This window comes from Labeo rohita, chromosome 22 (genome assembly GCF_022985175.1).
Source record: "Labeo rohita strain BAU-BD-2019 chromosome 22, IGBB_LRoh.1.0, whole genome shotgun sequence".
In the NCBI taxonomy this organism is placed as follows: Eukaryota; Metazoa; Chordata; class Actinopteri; order Cypriniformes; family Cyprinidae; genus Labeo; species Labeo rohita.
The window spans coordinates 31,698,498-31,720,028 of record NC_066890.1 but is presented as its reverse complement, the minus strand read 5'-3'; the positions used below and the strand labels follow the sequence as shown (position 1 = coordinate 31,720,028).

The 21,531-nt window shown below is 34.0% G+C and overlaps 2 protein-coding genes across 4 annotated transcripts in view; one reads left to right on the top strand and one right to left on the bottom strand.

The window, feature by feature from the left end:
- The first annotated feature begins 955 nt into the window (after positions 1 to 955).
- hnrnpm (heterogeneous nuclear ribonucleoprotein M) lies at positions 956 to 11,391 on the top strand. Of its 2 annotated transcripts, XM_051095373.1 has the most exons (16): positions 956 to 1,227; positions 3,619 to 3,794; positions 5,069 to 5,121; positions 5,690 to 5,697; positions 5,791 to 5,884; positions 7,754 to 8,017; positions 8,098 to 8,251; positions 8,355 to 8,404; positions 8,492 to 8,552; positions 8,632 to 8,730; positions 8,829 to 8,870; positions 9,819 to 9,890; positions 9,999 to 10,103; positions 10,192 to 10,775; positions 10,872 to 10,923; positions 11,005 to 11,391. In XM_051095373.1, exons 1-16 carry the CDS (start codon positions 1,181 to 1,183, stop codon positions 11,166 to 11,168), a joined length of 2,025 nt encoding a protein of 674 aa, XP_050951330.1. In that variant the 5' UTR covers positions 956 to 1,180; the 3' UTR covers positions 11,169 to 11,391. The 2 variants fall into 2 exon arrangements, with proteins under 2 accessions (XP_050951330.1, XP_050951329.1); XM_051095372.1 differs by lacking the exon at positions 8,829 to 8,870 and having other exon boundaries at positions 957 to 1,227; positions 5,069 to 5,697.
- A 1,008-nt stretch (positions 11,392 to 12,399) lies between these two features.
- pip5k1ca (phosphatidylinositol-4-phosphate 5-kinase, type I, gamma a) overlaps positions 12,400 to 21,531 on the bottom strand; it is a 41,623-nt gene continuing 32,491 nt past the window's right edge. The window contains exons 15-18 of one of the 2 annotated variants that reach the window (XM_051095369.1): positions 21,363 to 21,467; positions 18,430 to 18,586; positions 14,983 to 15,072; positions 12,400 to 14,878 (exon numbers count right to left, since the gene is read on the bottom strand). In XM_051095369.1, the coding sequence (XP_050951326.1) occupies positions 14,876 to 14,878; positions 14,983 to 15,072; positions 18,430 to 18,586; positions 21,363 to 21,467 (355 nt within the window). In that variant the 3' untranslated portion in view covers positions 12,400 to 14,875. The remainder of the gene's footprint in view (positions 14,879 to 14,982; positions 15,073 to 18,429; positions 18,587 to 21,362; positions 21,468 to 21,531) is intronic. The other variant, XM_051095370.1, reaches the window with a different exon arrangement.

Here is a 21,531-nt window from a genome sequence, read left to right as displayed (position 1 = left end):
TTCACTTCAAACTTTTTACTGAGACGTCTCATTTATTTTAAATAAAATGAGCTGAACTGCAATTGAAATAAAGTTAAAACAACAGCGTCCAAATGTGTTTACATGTCTTTATAGTCCAGAAATGTCTTTCTACTTACCGTGATTTTTCCGTTTTCCTCATAAATTTCACTTCAGACACCGTCGTCTGTTTGATAAACAAATAGCATATCATAATAATGAAAATACATTGTTAGATGTTAAAATGGTTTAGCGTAGTAGGGCACAGACAAAGTTTCTAAAACAAATGTTTGTTTTATGATTATTTGGCTCTTTGTTTAGAAAGTAAACTTTCATAGACCTTTAGAAAACAAAAGCTGAAGATTGAAATCTGTTAGGTTTATAAAAATCAACATATTAAAGTCAATATGTGACCCTGGACCACAAAACCAGTCTTAAGTCGCTGGGGTATATTTGCAGCAATAGCCAAAAATACATTGTATGGGTCAAAATTATTGATTTTATGCCAAAAATCATTAGGAAATTATGTAAAAAACCATGTTCCATGAAGATATTTTGTAAAGTTCCTACTGTAAATATATGCAAACTTAATTTTTAATTAGTAATATGCATTATTAAGAACTTCATATGGACAACTTTAAAGGCGATTTTCTCAATATTTAGATTTTTTTGCACCCTCAGATTACACATATTCAAATATTTGCATCTCGACCAAATATTGTCCTATTTTAACAAACCATACATCAGTGGAAAGCTTGTTTATTCAGCTTTCAGATGATGCATAAATCTCAATTTTGAAAAACAGACACTTATGACTGTTTTTGTGGTCCAGGGTCACATATGTGACAGTTGTAACAACAACTACGGTGAATCTCTGATGTTTTACGTTAATCGGTCACCTGAGAGTTTTAAACTAGAAATGCGTCACACGTTTCCCATCATGCCTCACGTCGCTTACAATATCAGCTTCGCGTCTTGTGCGTCGCCGCCATTTCACCAGACGAAAGACTCAAGCGGCGACTGAACACTTTTTGTGGTAGTAGCGACACAACACGACCGAGTAGCGACCTTTATTGTTTTTACGACTTTAAATTCGCGTTTATCTGCATCTAGACCAAGCCTGAGCGGTTTAGAGCAGTTTCGTCTGAAAAAGGAGGAGGACAAGCGAACATCTGAAGGCAAAATGTCGACTGAGGTTAAATCAGAGAAGCCTGAGAAGCAAGAACAAGGGTAACGCGACAACTGCATGCCTTTTGACCTCGATGTTTTGCTCTTTATGTGTTTAAATATATGTAGGTGCAGAGTGTTTTGGTTGCATGATGTATTTTACTAGTAATAGTTAGGTTGCGGTGAGATGTGAGCGTTAAAGGACAAACTCGTTTGTTTGGTTCGTGTCCTGATCAAACAAAGAGTCGTTGGATTCACAATGGAAGGAAACGAGCTGAGGAAACATCGTGCATGAAATGTGCTTCATACGCGAAATAAAGCGTGTAGACGAGATTTGAACGAGTTTTTGTTGCGTAACAAACATGTTGAGTGTCCTTTGTTTGCTGCGGCCTAGTTTGTTGCACGTTTGCTCAGTTTGTTGCCCATTAGAAATGATTGCTTTAGATGTTAACATCTACAAACCTTCAGTGTAACAATAGTTATTTTAAGTGATTTGACATTATTTGTTCAGTTGAATGTTTATTTTAAATAAGTGCATGAGTAGAAATGTAACGTTTAACAATTTGCAACCGCTTCCACCGTTTCTGTAGCTGCAAGCTCAACTCTGTTACCCAAGCTGTTGTTGAAAAATGGATAAAAGAAATGTTTTCCTTAACAGAAGGTGTTCTCCCTCCTCACACTGGCAAAAGTTTACTAATTCAAGTTGAATTTTCAACCCTGTTATACATTATTTAAAAAAAGAAAATAATTGTTTAAGTAGAAATCAAAGTCACAGTATGTATTTAAACTGTATTTACAAACACACCCTAAAGTCTGGTAACAGGGTTGAAGATAATTCAAGCTTTTTAGAAGTGAGTGTTTTTTTTTTTTTAATTAATGGCTGAAAATGGCATTTAATGACTAATTCATGTACAATTTTAACCTGTTATGCATTATTTTAAAATGAATCGTATTGCTAAAAATAGAAAATGTCACAAATCATTTCTAAACTGCATTTAGATGTCCTAAATTTTGAGAAAATTCCAGCTCTGTAGAACATATAGAAAATCAAACTGAATTATGCTGAAGGTGTTTTTTTTTTTTTTTTGTTTGTTTTTTTGTTTTTTTTAAATCTATTACTTTTCATTAATGGCTGAAAATGGCATTTAATGGTTTGCAGTAGTTTCCACAATTGCTGAAGCAGCAAATGGAACGGTTACCCAAGTTATTGTTGGAAAATGGATAAAACAAATGTTTTCTTTAACAAGGTGTTCTCCCCCTCACACTGGCAAAAGTTTAGTAATTCACATGAAATTTTCAACCCTGTTATACATTTAAAAAAAAAAATTGCTTAAAAAAATAGAAATCAAAGTCACGATATGTATTTAAAATATTTAAACACACCCTAAAGTATGGTTAACAGGGTTGAAAAAAAATTTAAGCTTTGTAGAACATAAAAAATGAAACTGAATTATGCATGTTTTTTTTCTTTGTTTTTTTCCTTTTTTTTTTTTTTTTTTTAGTATAAAAACTTTAATAGATTTTTTTTTCTTTCAATTAATTGTTGAAAATGGCGTTTAATGGCTAATTCATGTACAGTTTTTAACCTGTTATACATTATTTTAAAACAAATCATATTGCTTAAAAATAGAAAATGTCACATCGTTTCTAAACTGCATTTAGATGTCCTAAATATTGGTAACGGGGTTGAAGAAAATTCCAGCTCTGTAGAACGTATAGAAAATCAAACTGAATTATGCAGAAGGTGTTTTTTTTTTTTTTGTTTTTTTTTTAAATTCAACTCTGTTACCCAAGTTATTGTTGGACAAAATATCAAACTAATATTTTTATTAATGGAAAATGTGATTTATTTTTTTCCCCTCCTTAGCAAACACCAAAAAAACACTTGGTCTCGAACTAGCTAAAGTGACTGTAATTCATGTTAAATTGTCAACCCTGTTATACATTTCATTTAGAAAATAGAAAACATCATAAACTACAACAGGGTTGAAGAAAATTCAAACTCTGTAGAACATAAATAGAAAATCAAACTGAATTGTGCATTCGTTTTTTTTTAATTGCCTTTTAATAAAAAAGAACTCAATGTATTTAGTTTTTATTTCATGTCTGAAAATGACATTTAATGGTTTGCAGCAGTCTCCGCAATTTCTGTAGCTGCAAACTCAACCCTGTTACCCAAGTTATTTTTAAAAAAGATTGAACTAATATTCAAGTGTGATATTGTGGTAACTATAAAAACATTCAGTCTCAAACTGGCTAGAGTGACTAATTTCTGCAAAATATTCAACCCTGTTATACACTCTTAAATTAAATTGTGTAGCTAGAACATTTTGGTAACAGGGTTGATGAAAATTTAAACAACATAGAACATAAATACCGAATTTAACAATGTATTTTCTTGTAGGGCGAGTAAACATTAACTGAATCGCACTTTTTGTGTTTTTTTTCATGCAGAAATGCGGTTAATGGCAAGTCCAACCATGAGTCGAGAAAGGAGAGGCCTCAGAAGCGCGGTGGCGGAGGCCGGTTTGAACCTTATGGAAACCCCAACAAGAGATACCGTGTGTTTGTCAGCAACATTCCCTACGATGTTAAATGGCAAACTCTGAAAGATCTCATGAAGGAAAAAGGTACGTTTTCGTGATGTCTAGTCGTACATCCTAGGTTAGCTTAGAGCCATGGAGTTTTAGTTTTGGGGGTTTTGAAGGTGGCCACCTACACAGTTGCTTTAGGTCAGAGGATAAACATCCCATCATGGGGAAGTGGTCTGTCGGAAAAGTGTCTTGAGGAAAAAAGGCTGTTGTGAATAACGATTAAAAACGTAGGTGGATGGCACTTCAAAATTGTGCGAATTGCACGTACACATAGAATCGAGTTTAATCCATTCAGATCAATCTGATGCCATTAATCGGTCTCTTTGGCTTTGGAGAAAGTGCTTAGTTTTTATCCTAACCTGCTGGTTAGTATTTCAGAACAAGCCATGAGTGGTCACATTTCTTCCTATCCATGTGTAGTAGCCCCTCCATGCCTAATGATTCGCACGCATGGGGAATTTCATGTGGAAATTGTTGCTTGTAGAATTAAATTGCATTTTCTTTTTTAGGTGAATACCAGAGTGAATGTTGTTGCAGCTGATCTTCATTATTGTGCCCTTAAAAATGGATGTGATTGATTTTGGGGGTACAGGTCTACAGAGTAAAGCAGCTTCTTAAGCTGGTCCTTGTTTTATCTTATGGACAGACGTTCTTGCTGGAGAAATGCCAGGTGGTTCTTCGAGGTAGTTTTTGACAAACAGACTAGACCTGGTTTGGGTTTGCAGTCTCATCTAATTCCATTCTTGAGTGTTCATCCAACGGGACTTGTTGGAGCTGGTTTGGCTAATCGATTAAATTCAAGAGTCCAATTGTTTAGTTGGGAAGCCAAGTTGGTTCCAGGTGGACGAGGTTTTGGTTTCTGTAACTACAAACCATTTATTTTCCAACATAGGTTTAGCTATTTTTACTCAGTAACTTTTATTTGGCCCTAACGCCACGGTTTAGGTGTGTCGAATGTTTCGGAGGTAGCCGAAGACTTTACCAGTAAAGGTTCTTTGACGTCCAACAAAGGCCATAGTTGACAATCCATCCAATTTCGAAGGCTCGGGAGGTCAAATACTTTTGGTCAGTCCTGGATGTTGAGGTTCCCAGCAAGGACAGCTTAAGAAGTTTTCCTGAACGCATTTTACAGCTTGCTTCTTGTAGACCTGTACCAGAATTTGTGCTGCTGAGGTGCTGGGGGAGGAGGCTCTGGACTCGCAGGCCGAGCTCACTCTCACCGTTCCCCCCCGTTTGTGTCTGCTCTAAACCCCAATTGTTCTCTCGGCTTCTCTCCCCTTGGTGTGTGTCGTCTGGAATCTGATTTGTAGTGGGTGAGGTAACGTACGTGGAACACTTAATGGACGGAGAAGGCAAATCAAGGGTAAGTGCAAGAGACGAACCTCCATTTGTCCGCTTGAGTTCTTACATGTACTCTTAGATTTTAATGTGGGATGTTCAGGACTGGGTTGAGAGTTCAAAATGTGTCGTCTTGGGTGGCATTTGAACAAAAACGGACGGTTCTGAGTGGAACCGCAGGGCTCGTTTCCCAGCTACATAGTAATTCTGGTTCTCGTGTGTTTAAGAGGTAGCACTGCGAGTCTCATTATTGGACTTCAGGTGGTGTTCAGTAACTAAACACGGCGTCAATGATTTGTTGAGCGACTCAACTAGTTGGGATAACAACAGAAACGGAGCCTGAACGAGTAATTGCAACTGAAGGCCGCTTGTGTATTCTGGTCGTCAGCCATTTTGAGTTTGAATGTAATTATGTAATCGTTGAACACCACAGAAGTATTATATGAATATTCTTGATCAATTTTAGTGTGTCTGAATTTTAAGTGTCCATTTTCCTGAGTTTTCAGTGATTTCTTGTGGAGCTTGTCTAATTGTCTCTCTCGTTCCTGTTTTGTTTGTTCGTTTATCCTGGCTGCTGTGCTGACTGAACAAAGGGTTGTGCGTAAGTATCGTTCAGACCATTGATCTCTACTCATTTAACGCTTTTGCGCAACTCTTTTGCTAATTTTTTTTTTTTGTTTGTTTGTTTGAATAGGGTGGTTGAGTTCAGAACTGAAGAGCTTATGAAAAAGGCTGTAGAGAAAGTCAACAAACATGTCATGAACGGTCGTCCTCTCAAGGTCAAAGAGGTGGGTGTTTTGTTGATAAATAACACTGGGTAAATGTTGATGAATGATTTGACAATTGTATTCTGTGCTGTTTGTAATGTACACTACCAGTCCAAAGTTTTTAAACGGTAAGGTTCACCAAGTCAAGAGTTTATAGAAACTAATACTTTTATTTAGCAAGGATGCTTTAAATTGATCAAAAGTGATGATAAAGACATTTTATAATGTTACAAAAGATTTCTATTTCAGACAAATGTGGTTATTCTGAACTGTATTCATCAAAGAAACCTGAAAAAATTCAACATAATATTTTCTGAGCAGCAAATCAGATTATTATCATGATTTCTAACGGATCATGTGACTGGAGTAATGATGCAAAAAATTCAGCTTTGAAATTACAGGAATAAATTACTTTTTAAAATATATTCATGTTGAAAACAGTTATTAAAAATAGTAAAAATATTTCAGTTTTACTGTTTTTGCTGTACTCAAATAAATTTTTTGCTGGATCAAATAAATATGCAGACTTGGTGAGCAGAAGAGACTAATTTAATAAATGTTTAAAAATCTTTTGAATGGTAGTGTACGAATATGAACTACTTTTTTGAACTTATGAATGTTTTGTTTCAAGATCCTTAAAAAAAAAAAAAAAAAACCTGACGATACGATTGTATAAAAAAAAAAAAAGATTAAATGTACTTTTTACTTGTGCATTAGGTTTTGTGAATTTTTTTTTTTTTTTTTTTTTTTTTTTTTTTTGTTTGTTTGTTTAAATATTAAAAATGATACCAAGATATTAAAGTGTGAAAGAATACCTTAATTTTTCCTCTGGATTGTTAGTGGACTACACCACAATTATTTAAATATTTTTTTAGTTGTCCATTCATTTTTTTTGTAATTGATCTAGTAAAAAAAAAAAAAAATCTTTCCCAAATTCCGTTTTTTTCCCGTTTAATTTTTCTGGATTATCTTTTTCCTGTTTTAATGGTTAAATTAAATTGTATTAATCAAAAGTCATGTGTAATTAATGGAATTCATGACGCTTACACAATTTAACAAATTTATTAAAAGTCTGATCTCAACTAGGCCTACATTTAAGGACCTATGAATTTTTTTTTTTTTTTTTTTTTTTTTTTTTTTTCCTTCTAATTGTCAAGTTGTATTTTTATCATTGGGTTTTAATTATTATTGTTCTGAATTCTATTTTAATGGTTTTATTAACTTTCTCTTAATTATAACATTTAATTCTTTATTATTATTATTATTATTATTATTTATATATATATATTTTTTTATTTGCGCAATTTATTTGTTGCATATTTAAATTTTTCTGGTAAATATTCCTTAATGTTTTAATAAAAAAAAATATTTTTATTAGTAGTGCTACTATAATTAGATTATGTATCTGTCACAATTTCAAGTTAAACTGAACTTTTATTTTTATTTTTATGGCTAGCATTTTTGTACAATAGAACACAAAAACATAGTTATCAGTGTTTTTAAAAAAAAAATCTTAGTTTTTAATTGGTATTTTTGCAGCTTAATATTCACAGACAGCAGTCCGTGTTGCGTTTAGATTTAACTCTACTGACTTACTTTAGATCTATCCATCTAAAATTTGCCACATTTGGCCAAATATAGCGAATTCGATTTATGACTTGATTCAGTTCTTGTTTTCAGCATCACGGAAATCAAATGGCCCTAAATTTTTAATATGAAAAAATTATGAAATTGTTGTAAGATGCAAGGAATGATTGTAAAAATAGTTTGTCTTCAAAAAAAGCATGTAGTGGTATCTTATACTGCCAGCAAAATCATCATAAATGTCTATTTAATGTTGGATGTATTAAATGGGCCCTGTTATGAACAATCCCCTTGTGCTTCTCTAAGGACCCAGATGGAGTGATTGCCCAGCGTGAAGCTAATCGGGGTCACGGAGGTGGTGGTGGTGGTGGCCCACCAATGGGAGGAGGCATGGGTGGAGGAATGGGAGGAGGCATGGGTGGAGGAATGGGCATGGGAATGGGCCCGGGGCCTGGCGGTCCTTCAATGGTCAACATCCCTCCCAGTCTCATGAACAACCCAAACATTCCCAACGAGATCATCCACGGTCTCCAGGCTGGAAAAATCGGCAGCACCATCTTTGTGGCCAATGTAAGACTTTAAATCCACTTTCAATCCAATATGTCCCATATTTTGAAACCTGATCACTCACATGGCGTCTCTTTGCACAGCTGGACTACAAGGTCGGATGGAAGAAGCTCAAGGAGGTGTTTGGTATGGCTGGAGCAGTTGTGCGTGCAGATATCCTGGAGGATAAAGATGGGAAGAGCAGGGGAATGGGAACAGTCACTTTTGAGATGCCCATTGAGGCAGTTCAAGCAGTCTGTATCCTTCACGATAGCTTTTAATATGTGGTGCCGATTACAATAAGGTTGTTTAATGCTGTTTAATATGTGCAATGCTTGAAGTTTTCCTTAATGGATGTTAGCTATGTTCAACGGACAGCTGCTCTTCAACAGGGTCATGCACGTCAAACTGGTAAGTGATCACATGGGTTGAGCATAGAAACTTGTTTCTCCCACAGAATAAAAACATAAAGTGCATATCTCACATTTGTCTTTTCAGGATGAGAAATCCCTTCCCAAAGGTGACTTCACACCCCCAGATCGTCCTCCAGCACTTCCTCGTAAGTGTTTTCATATTCGCGTTCGTCAGACATCTTGCTGTTGGCTAGTTTCTAAATCTGTTTCCACATTGTCGTGCAGGTGGTCTGAGTGGTGTCGGTCTCGGTCTGGGACCTGGCGGTCAACCCATTGATGCTACCCAGCTCAACCGTGGTGGGATGGGCAACATGGGACCAGGAGGTAACAGCATGTTGCATGTTGATGTTTTTCGGAGTGTTTCCTTTTGTATGCACTCACTGACCGTCACTCCCCTCCCCTCTCCATGAAATCATTTGTAGGAATGGATGGAATGGGATTTGGTGGCATGGGTAGAATGGGAGGTATGTGTTTCATCTCATCAGCCATTCTTTTATTTTGGTCTTGTCTGGAAAGGACCTGCAGGCGTTACTGGTTTGATTTGTATCCTGTAGTTAAAGGGTGATTTTGTCCATTTCAGATCAACTTCCTCCTGAATCTCCATATTAACTGTGCCGTAATTTTGAAGCAATGTTGACCCCTTTATGATGGTTTGTTTTTGTGTGCATATGGTTTTTTTTTTTTTTTTTTTTTTTTAAATGATTGCTGTACTGTAAATTTAGTTGAAAGTTTTAATTTACTTAATTTGATTTACAAATTTAAAAGCTGCTTATTTTATCTACTAAATTATCTTGAAGGTTGTCTTCCCACCCCCTACTTTTTTTGTTTTTTGTTTTTTGTTTTTTTTAATAAATGTTAAAAAAGCTAATTAGTACTAAAATGCTACTTTATCCACTAGGAATTAAATGTTTTTTTTTTTGTTGTTGTTGTTTAATTAAATTGCTGCTTGTTTTCACCATGAATTATATACCAGGTTTTTATTTTCTTAATTTTATGTACTAATTTAAAAGCTGCACATTTTTATCTACTTTTATTTATTTATTTATTTATTTATTTATTTATTTTTTTTTTTAGGAAGGTTTATCTCTTGAGGTACCTAGTTTGTTAAAAATGCTTATTATTATTATTATTATTATTATTATTATTATTATTATTATTATTATTATTATATTTTTATTTATTTATTTATTTATTTATTTTCCCAATTTTTTTATTTAATTGTTAGTGGATAAAGTGTTTTTTTTTTTTTTTTTTTTTTTTTTTTTTTTTCCCTCCCCTGCTTGTTTTATCCACTGAAAATAAAACCTTCAAGGGAGCTCTGTTTATAACATTGCTGTCTTCCATGTGTCTTTTGTTTTGCATTTTGTTTTTCCTAATGAATTAAATTTATATTTTATTTATTATTTTTTTAGGGATGGATAATTTTGGAGGTGGTATGAACAACATGGATCGTTTCGGCCCTTCTGGAATGGGAAGAATGAACGGTAAATGCGTTTTATTATTCTTTTAATTTTATTTATTTGAATTAATTTTTTTTTTTTTTTTTGCTTTTCAAGTAGTTTGGTTTAAAACCTGTTTATTTTAAATCGCAGATATGGATCGTGGAATCGGTGGTGGCTTTGATAGAGATTTCAGTGGCCGTAATGACATGGGTATGTCCCGTAGCAACTTCGGAGACTCTTTTGACCGTGGAATGGGTTAGTACTGTCAACATTTGCTCCTATACGTTTCTTATATAGTTAAATGTCAATTTTGAAATTCATCTTTTAAAAATTGGTTTACCAGGAAACTCCATGGGAATGGATCGCATGAATTCTGGCATGGACCGGCTTGGTGGCAGCATGGACCGCATGGGAGGCCTGGACCGAATGGGAATGGATCGCATGGACCGCATGTCTGATCTGGATCGGTTGGGAACTGGCTTCGACCGAATGGGTTCAGGGCTTGACCGACTAGGGCCCAGTATGGATCGCTTGGGATCAGGCCTCGACCGCATGAGCTCCAGCGTGGACCGCATGGGCCCTGGCGGCTTTGACCGCTTGGGACCATCCGGCATGGATCGCATGAGTGGCGGCATGGACTTTTCCTCGCCTATGGGCATGGACAGGATGAACACAGGCCTTGACCGAATGGGTTCAAACTTCGACCGCATGGGCTCCGGTGGCATGGACCGCTTCCCTTCCTCGGGTCTCGACCGCATGGGCTCCGGCATGGACCGGATGGGCTCCGGTGGCGTCGGGGGGCAGTTTGACAGACCGGCTGATATGGATCGTGGTAACTTCGGCACTTCTTTTGGCGGGGCTGGACAAGGAGGGCCAGGAGCTGGTGGAGCCAATGCCAGGAAGGGTTGCCAGATATTTGTCAGAAATGTAAGCATTTGATCTTGACTTCCTGTGTTTTTACATCTACCTATAATATCATTTTTAATTACATGTGTTTATAAAAATAATTGTCTCTTTCTGCAGCTGCCCTTTGATTTCACTTGGAAGATGTTGAAGGACACTTTCAATTCATGTGGTAAGACTTTTTGCCATCAGATGTCTTTTAACATTTCTCGCTCACTATTAATCAGTATGGTTTGTGTGCTTTTTCTAACAGGCATCGTGCAGTATGCAGACATAAAGATGGAGAACGGCAAGTCCAAGGGCTGCGGCGTGGTGCGTTTCGACAGTCCCGAGACTGCAGAGCGAGCCTGTCGTACCATGAACGGCTACCGGCTCAGCGGACGAGAGATCGACGTCAGGATCGACAGGAATGCATAATCATCTTTGCCTTCAGATTCCTTCCACCCCCTCATTATGCTTTCCAAATTATTTGTCCGTTAAATATTTGTATTTGTGCCGAATGGTACATTTTTAGTTTTACTTATGACTTTTAGAGACCAAATGTTGTTTTTGTTTTTTCTCCCCAATTTTTATTGTGATGCTTTCCGAGAAATTGCCTTTGTTAAAGGTTTGCTAATAAATCTCAACGTTGAGAACTTAAGCAGTGGTGTTGTGTGATCTTTCAGTAATGTTTGCATTATCTCTGCAATTTAGTGCTGTTAGTATAAAAAAAAGTTCACCTGATTTCTGCGGTTGTGGAGTGTGCATAAAACAAATTTTTCTCTAACCATTTTCACAGACCCAAATTAAAACATTTTTGTAGGTTTTTTTTTTTTTTTTTTTTTTTTTTTTTTTAAAGTTAATACTGCTTTAAAAATTGTATGTTTGTATTTGTTTAAAAAAACACTACAAACTGGATAAAATGTATTTTTAATGTAAATACAGCTTTAATTTTATAAATATAATGCATATATTATACATATATATATATATATATATATATATATATATATATATATATATATATATATATATATATATATATATACACAATTTTAAAGGTTTGCTGTGTTTTTGTAGTTTTTTTTTAAAGATAAATCCAGCTTTTTTTATATATAAAAATGTCACATCTAATTAAAAAAAAAAAACAGAAACCCTTAATTTTAAAGGTTTGCTGTTTTTGTTCTGTAATGTTTTTTTAAAATGTAAATCTAGCTTTACATTTTTTAAATGTTTTTGTAGTGTGTAACATTTAAAATAAAAACACTACAAAACAAAATTAGAAGGTAAATAATTTTTTTTTAATGTTTTGTGTGTGATTTAAAATTAATAAATTAAAAAAAACATGGCAAACCTTTAAAATGTTATCCGTTTTGTAGTATTTAATGTAAATACAGCCTTAAAAATTGTATGTATATATATTCTTTTTTATTTAGCTTTAAATGTTTTCTTTTTAATGTTTTGTCTTGTGTGTGTGAGAGAGAGAGACATTTAAAATTAAAACTATAAAACAAACTTTAAGGCTTGCTGTTTTTATTTTTTATTTAACTGTTTTAAGGCAAATACAGCTTAAAATTTGTAATTTTTTAAGAATAAAATGGATGCTGTTTATTTTTATTCATTCATTTTTTCATGTTCCAAGGACACATAATAAAAAAAAAAACATAAGTCAAGTTCAAGAGTTGTATTTATTAAGGGTCTGAACAAATGTACACACACCGGTCCATTGCTTGTGGTCTTTCCGTAGAGATAAATGTCTATGCTGTACATCAATGTAAATAGACACACATTTCATCATGCTCTTTTGCTATTTAAGGGGGCACACAGCTTTTTAACCACATACACACTCACATACACACAAACACAGCTCAACTGTTGGAAGAGTAAGCGATTGATACAGTTGTATGTCTTCGACCGTATAGAGTAGACTTTACAATCCCAACTGTAAAGTGTACACATATGATACAAAAAAACACCCTAGACTCGAACACAAGAAAACGTCCTGGACGCTGGAAGAATGGGTGGGTTCGTGTGGACCTACAGGACACCTTTTGCAAGCCACTTGTGCAAAATAAAATAGAAAAGAAAACTAACATTTAAAATAGATTTTATATGTATTTAAAGACCTATATACAAATCTAAGACACTATCATTGGTGAACCAGAAAGAAAGACTGAATCTGTGAATAGTTTGTAACTACAATAGGGTTTAGGTTGGCAAAAAATAATTAAGGCAACCAAAATATGCGTGTGCTACACTTTACAAATGTATTGCTGCAGTAGTCCCTTCATTTTAGATACAACAGCAATATCAATAGCAACTGGCCACTGCACATCATAAGAATCAGTGTCGCACACTTTCATTGTAAATTGAGACACTCGCTTACTCAAAACCACAAACACGCTCAATGCATAGGCACACACACAAATTCTATACATGTGGATTTACAATTTAACGTTTGAACAAACGATTGTGATTATGGTTACAAGTTGTTTTACATATTTGGCCTCCCACATAATAAGTTTGGTCCCATCTTGTCTCTTAATAACCAGGGCCTGATGACTGTGTATTGATTTTGGCGGGAAACTCTGCGGAACAAGTTCGAATTTGAACTGTTTGGAGAGTAGAATGTATAAAAATGAGCCAAAACAAAACTATAAACATTAGGTGATGCGGAAAATGTCGTTGTCTATAACATCCAGCATCCGTTGTCAGCCCAAATTTTTAGTTTAAAATTAAGATAAAATGAAAATAAAAATGATGGGACTTTGGTTATTGCCAAATTTCACACATCAAACAGCCACTTTTTGCAATTTCATAAATCTGAAACATTGAACACTATTGCTGGCTTAATATTTTTCTGAAGAACCAATAAAAATAAAGCAAACCATGTATTTTTTTTTCAACTGTTATGAAACAATGCCTCCTGATAACCAAGGTGCATTAACAACTTAAGTCATATCACCTACAAGTCCCCTAAAAAAATAAAATAAAAGTACACATTCACAGTATGTAAATTAGACTTGAACAAAAAACGAAACAATCAAAAAATAATTAAACATAAATATTTTCATTATTTCTCATAAATAAGTGGACTATTACTACTTGCTTGGTGTTGTTTATGAATGGGTGAAAGGACCGAAAACGATATTTAAAGAGACAGTTCACCCAAAAATGAAAATTACCCCATGATTTACTCATCCTAGGTGTGTAGGACTTTCTTCTTTCAGACGAAAGCAATCCGAGTTACATTAAAAAATGTTATGGCTCCTCCAAGCTTTATAATGGCAGTGAATGGGTGTTGAGATTTTGAAGACCAATAAAGTGCATCCATCCATCATAAAAAGTACTCCACACGACTCCACGTGGTTAATTAAGGCCTTCTGAAGGGAATCAATGCATTCGTTTAAGAAAAACATCCATATTTGAACTTCATGAACTGTAATCTCTAGTTTTCTTAACTGATGTGCACGCGTTCATGAGAGAGGGGCGTTCCAGCGGATGACACAGGACGTACGTGCTAGTCTCACGAGAACCAAGTTTTGTTTACAACCAAGGAAAACCAGTCTCCTCTTGTCTTATACTGAAATCCTCCAACATTTTTCTTTTCAAATCTTCGTTTTGTACTTCTAATTCGTGACTGGTGTTTTGTTTTGCTCGCTCACGTTCGTCACATGTTCGCCTACATGCTACGTCATCCACTAAAACGGCATGAATGTGCGTATGACAGTTAGCGAAAGCTAGAGATTACGGTTCATAAAGTGTTAAAAAAGGATATTTTTCTTACAGAAACACATCGTTTTGCTTCAGAAGGCCTTTATTAACCTCTGGAGTCGTGTGGAGTACTTTTTATGATGGGTGGATGCACTTCAAAATCTCAACACCCATTCACTGGCATTATAAATGACAGAAAAGCCAGTGTATTTTTCTTAATATACTTCCGATTGTATTTGTCCGAAAGAACATAGAAATAAGTCATAAACACCTAGAATGGCTTTACGCTGAGTACATGCTGGGGCAAATTTCATTTTTGGGTGAACTATCCCTTTAAGATCTGAAAAAATCCGACCAGTAGAGTTTCCGGACATGTTGAGGACGTCTGAAGAGTCCAAACCTTGTAGCTGCCCCTCTTTCCTGAGGTCTGATTACTGTTGGGACACATTAAAATGGAATAAGCAAGGAATAATGGACAAAAGACCGTCAACAATAAGAATCGCGAACCTGAGATGACCACGACACGGCGCGCACTTACTGTTTCACTCTCCCCTTCATCCTCTGGCAGGGTTTTAGGCCCTGAGCCGAAGTGCAGAGGAGAATATACCCAGCTTTTGTCTTCTGGAGGCTGCATTTATACAAGCCAGACAGCAGAGGGCGCCAGAAAAGTGGAGACAGTGGAAATTTGCAGAGAGGAAGAAAGACAGAAAGACCAGAGTGAGGAATCTCAGAAATGCAGTGGTAAGAAAGAGAGACATTAGTAAAAGATTTGCTGTGAATGTTAATAATGCGGGAAAAGTAGTAGTAGTAGTTGTAGTAGTAGTGGTAGTATATACAATGTGCATTTATCCATTCATCGAAATGTATATTTTTTTTGTGCAAAGGTTACTAGACTTTCTAGACTTAAGAAAACAATTAACAAAAGCTGTTATCTGAGGAGTAAAAAAGAAGAAATTTTCGCATTCAATCACAAACTGTAATCCACCTTATTTTTCCCGTAAGAGTGGGTGTTGCCATTTGTAAAATTTGTGGGTGTGGCTTCCGGTCTCATCCGCGCCCAGCTATTTTTAACTGTACAAAACTCGTTTTGCTGCTTGATATTGCAAACTGATGTGTCTTACCGTATTATTGTCATGTATTATATTAATTATGAAGACACTGGTTTGTAGTGCAAATTGTTTTACCGTTTATTGCATGTTGTTATTCTTCTTGTTATTTCCTTATAGCAAATAATGAATCGGAAGTCTCATCACAATAAACACAATAATCAGTGGAAAATATTGCAGGGTGGGACTTAGTTTGATCCATCAGGATTTGATTGGAAAGCACAAAGTGAGCACTGATATTATTGGCTACTAGCATTTTTCCCGGCCCACACGGCCTTCGTTACATCGGCAGACTAGAAAAGTTGTTTTAATTGTATTGGAAGTTGCTATATTTTAATTTGCGACTATAAAAACACTAATTAAATAATGTGTCACATTCACTATTAATTAATAGAACTATTAATTCCTGACAAAATAGGATCAGGAACACTGTTTTGTTTTTTATTTAATGAGCAAGAAGCTTAATATTACGTTAATACCTAATAAAGTAATAAAGGAGTGATTTTGCTCATTTTATGTCGCCTGATTGTGCAACGTACTGTTTCCTGTCTCTTAGAATTTTTTTTGCATTGTATGATTCCAAAACTATTTTTGAAAGGACAAAATAAAAAAATAAAAAAATAAGCTCAACTTTTTCCAATGTTATTTTAGTATACTTTAGTTTTTCTTTCACATACATTTTTGTTTAGAATATTTTGAATTATTATTTTTTCATATTTTCTTTAATGTTTGTTAAAGATTTAATCATTTCAATGTGCATTTCTGTCATTTTTATTATTTTTCTTTTATTCTTTATATATGTGTATATATATATATATATATATATATATATATATATATATGTTTTTTTTTATATGTATTTTTGATTTTAGTTACTTTACTACATCAACTTTTTAATTTTTTTTGTTCTTATTAATATTTTGAATTATTTTTCATATTTTCTTTATTTTTTGTTAAAGATTTAATAAATTAATTGTTCATTTTTGTCAGTTTTATTCTTTATATATTTATATATACATTTATTTATTATTTATATATAAATTTATTTAGATTTTTGTTATTTTACTAGATTGTACCTTGGAAACTAGCTGTTTATTTAAGTTTATATAAGTTTATATAAGTTTATTTTTTTTTTATCTCTCACTTAACAATTATTATATATAAAGTAATCTTTTTTTTAATGATTTTACATTAACGACCCTGACATTTTCACAGTATTGAAACAGCATACTGTAATCTTTGATGGCTGTATTAATTGTGCAGCTGCAATTATTTACCTAAAGTTTTCAAAACAAATTCATACTTGTTATGTTGGCCTTATTTGCATATATAAGTCTTACAGTAACAACAGCCTAAAGCCAAAAATGAAAATGATGTAATTAATTACTCATCCTCATGTCGTTTTAAACCCGTAAGACCTTATAAAGTTATTTTTGTTTTCTTTGCACACAGAAAGTATTCTCGTGGCTTCATAAAACCACTGATGTCACATGGACTATTTTAACGATGTCCTTACTACCTTTCTGGGCCTTGAACGTGGTAGTTGTGTTGTTGTCTATGCAGGGTCAAAAATATCTCAATTTGTGTTCTGAAGATGAACGAAGATCTTACAGGTTTGGAATGACATGAGGGTGAGTAATTAATGACAGAATTTTCATTTTTGGGTGAGCTATCCTTTCAATTCTAAGTTTACAAAAAATCTACAATAGCCTAGAAATACAGCAAACTTCAGGAGCTAACTCGTTCTGATTAATTCTAAAACTACAGCTACAAAACTTACAATGTGCCGCCTTCCGTGCGAGACGGGCTGACAAACACAGACGCTGCCATCAGAGAACTTAGCAAGAGAGATGCACAAAGAGACGGCAGACAAATAATGAATGATGGCAGAAAGGTAATGAAAAAGCCAAGGAGATGGAGTGCTGTTTAGCAGTCGATAAATGGGAAAATTGACAGCTCCATTAATAAGAGGAAAGAGCGACGGAGCAGCTGGTGCAGGGTGTTAATGGATGAATAATTCAAGAGGTGGCGCTTGCGCGTCTCCAGGCCTCTTTTCAGCACACGACCGAGTTTAAGAGTCTCAGTGTGTCTAAGAAATGATAATGATGGCCATTTCTCAGTTTGTCCTCGGAGACAAAAGGACTGTGAGTTTATTTCAATAGGTCTTATACTGTCATGCAGAAGATAAAAATAAAGACCCAGTGGGGCTCCTAACACCTCGGCACACAAACAGCCACCCAAGGGCCAACAGAGACCCTCTGTGAGATTCTGTCTAGTATCGGAGATGTTTCCTTTAGTTACCAGTATTACAACAATGGTCACATTAACTCTGTTTACTACTAAGTGAATCTCACAGTCTATCAAAAACATGTCATGGTCATATTTAATCCAAAAAGGAAATTAAATTAAAATTATTTGCATGAATAAAATCAAAAGGTCTTATTTTATTACCGCTGCGACATTATTTTCATGACAGTTCAGCATAAAACCCCTCGAATTTAATTACATTTTAAAATATTTTTCAGTAAAATTTTTAAATATTTAAAAAAAAAAGTACATTTTTAATAGAAAAAATATTGTTAGAGCTATGCTTTAAAAAAGTAGAAAAATATTTGACAATGAGTTAAGAAAAATAAATTTAATCCAAGATTTATTCTCTTATTAAGTCTTATTGTTTTAATGCAAAAGCTGTTTCAAGTAAATGTATTGTTTAAAACTGTAGTTTCACTGAAAAGTAAGACAAAATACTGATTAAAATTTATTTTTGCAGTGCAGATTCATTTGATCATGTTTTTATGTTTTGAGCTGGGCGGTTTTTACTCTTCTCTAATGCATTTTCTATATAAATGCCACACAACATTATTAAAAACAACACTTACGAAATAAATGTCTGTCATTGGCACATCGTCATCCTCGTCCACAGAGGCACGGCTCGTACAGCCCGAGGCCTGACTGCCGCCGTCAGATTCCACTACTATCCTGGGGCTCGCTGGGACGGAGGAGGAGGAAGCTTCAAGAAACGTCTCTGCAGCTTCACTATACATGTGCAAGAAAAACGAAAAAATAATTTAGAGATTTTCAGTGAACAAACCACAACATTTGCTCTGTTCTTCACACAAAACTACTGAATGACTTCAGTATATAGGAATATAGAGTCAAAATTTTATGGTGATTTTTGGCCATTTGGCAGCCTATGCTCACTATGTACTTTTAGTGTATGCAGTGCTATTTTAGTATTATATATATTTACACATATATATACATTATATACATTTATAGTATTTATTAATATTCAATGATATAAACTTACAATTTTGAATTTTAAAGTCAGAACTGTGAGATATGTTTTTAGTTCGCAATTGTGAAATTTTTGTCCTCAGAATTGCGATTATGACATTATGACATGCAATTTCAAGTTCTTAAGTCAGAACTGTGATATAAACTCACAATTCTGAAAACATATCAACTTCATAACATATCAACAAGTCTTTTTTCCCCTCAAAATTGGACTTTATAACTCGCAATTGCAAGTTTATATCTCAGTTCTGAATTGCAAGTCGAAATTACGAGATATAAACTTGCAATGAGTTTACATCACTCAATTCTGAGAAAAAAGTTAGAACTGTGAGAAAGTCAAAATTGCAAGACAAACTCACAATTCTGATTTTTTCTCTGAATTGCAAGTTCATATCAATTCTGAGAAAAAAAGTCAGAATTGCAATATATAAACTCATAATTCTAACTGAATTTAGAAGTGTTTACTTCACAATTGTGACTTTTTTCAGAATTGCAAGTTTTTATATCACATTTATGACTTTCTCAGAATTGCAATTCTGACTTCATTTCACAAAATTGTGAGTTAATAAGTCAGAATTGTGAGATATAAACTTCCAATTTTAAGAACATATCAGTCTTTTTTCCCATCAAAACTGGACTTTATAACTCGCAATTGCGAGTTTATATCTCAAAAATTATCTCGTAATTATGACTTTACACCTCACAATTACAAGTTTATATCAATTCTGAAAAAAAGTCAGAATTGTGATGAAAAAGTCAGAATTATGAGTTTATATCTCGCAATTCTGACTTTTTCATCACAATTCTGACTTTTTTTCCTCAGAATTGTGAGTTTTTATTTCACAATTGTGTCATTTTTTAGAACTGTGAGATATAAACTCGCAATTCTGAAAACATACCTGTCTTTTTTTTCCCATCAAAACTGGACTTTACAACTCGCAAAAAGTCAGGGTTGCGAGAAAAACCTCAGAATATATATTTTGACTTTATAACTTGAAAATGTGAGTTTGTATCACACAATTCTGAGTAAAAATGTTAGAACTGTGAGTCTTTATCTCGCAATTCTGACTTTATACCTCTACCTTTATACGTCTTTTTTTTCCCCTCAAAATTGGACTTTATAACTCGCAATTGCAAGTTTATATCTCAGTTCTGAGGAAAAAAAGTCAAAATTCCGAGATATAAACTTGCAATTGTGTTTACATCACGCAATTCTGAGAAAAAAAGTTAGAACAGTGAGAAATTAAAAATTGCGAGATATAAACTCACAATTCTGAGTTTTTTTCCTCAGATTTGCAAGTTCATATCAATTCGGAGAAAAAAAAGTCAGAACTGCAAGACATAAACTCATAATTCAGAATTGTGAGTTTTTACTTCACAGTTGTGACATTTTCTCGCAATTCTGAAAACATACCAATCTTTTTTTCCATCAAAACTGGACTTTACAACTCACAATTGTGAGTTTATATATCAATTCTGAGAAAAAGTCAGGATTGCGAGAAAAACCTCAGAATTTATATTATATCTCGCAACTGACTTTATTTCTCACAATTGCAAGTTTATATCTCATAATTCTGACTACTGACTGTGAGATAAAAAGTCGCAATAATCTTTTTATTTTTTATTCAGTGGTGTAAAAACTGGCTTTCATATATATATATATATATATATATATATATATATATTATTTACACAGATTTAATTTTATTTCAGTTTCAGTTTTAGTTTCTTCCTTTTTTTATTTTAAAACTTTTTTATTTCCGTTTCTAATTTTTTAAACTTTTCATCTGATATTTACATTTTATTTGAATTTAATTAAGCTTTATTTCAATTACTGAAAACGGTCATTTTTAATAATTTGTGTTATTTAATACTACACAGCTTGTATGGAAGTGTGCAGCATGAACTTTCTTCAAAATATCTTAAAAAGGTCAAAAAGTCACACCGATGTGCAATAAAACAAGGATGAATAAATAATTAATATTTAAAAAAATCCTTAATAAAGAAATATTATTTAAATAAAGAAAGAATAAATACATATACTATACTTATATTACCATTTACCAAAACATAAGTTGTTTTTTTTTGTTTTGTTTTTTTTTTAAATAATAAATGGTATTACCACTTTTTATTTTATAAATATTTCTAAATATTTTTGGGTATATTGCCACTGGTCCTGACTAACACAAAAACATTTGGGCTCTTATTGCCAATGTGATTAAGCACTTCCTGTTTGGTTAATGTTCCTCTGTGGCAGTTGCCATGGTGTCTTTTTCCCATCACCCAGCAGGTGAGCTCAGCTGAATGGAGCACATCTAATTCCTCATTCCCATGATACCCCTGATCTTACATCCACACTGCTCTTGATTCAGCAACAATGCATTTGCATTTAAATAATCTTTTTGACTCGCCCTTAATTCTATTACACTTCATCAAGACCTTTTTTAAAAGGCTGGCTTTCATAAGTAAATATGAAATATTACATGCAAGTAAATTCTCAGTTTTGAGCGCATACCTGTTCTCCGGCGATACCTGGGGAGCCACGAGGGTGGGTTCGCTATCATATCTTCCCTCAACTTCCACCTCTACTGTGATAGTCTGCTGGTCCTCATCCTGCATTCTACAACAAGACCAGCAGAGGGCTCAACTAAACCACATGAACAACATCACTAAGCGTTCTCCTT

What these genes read in the sequence shown, in the direction of transcription:
- hnrnpm (XM_051095373.1), top strand. Translation starts at nt 1,181, where the DNA reads ATGTCGACTGAGGTTAAATCAGAGAAGCCTGAGAAGCAAGAACAAGG. An exon ending in CCTGAGAAGCAAGAACAAGG is followed by an intron (nt 1,228 to 3,618) that starts GTAACGCGACAA and finishes TTTTTCATGCAG; the next exon opens with AAATGCGGTTAATGGCAAGT. An exon ending in TCGTCCTCCAGCACTTCCTC is followed by an intron (nt 8,553 to 8,631) that starts GTAAGTGTTTTC and finishes ATTGTCGTGCAG; the next exon opens with GTGGTCTGAGTGGTGTCGGT.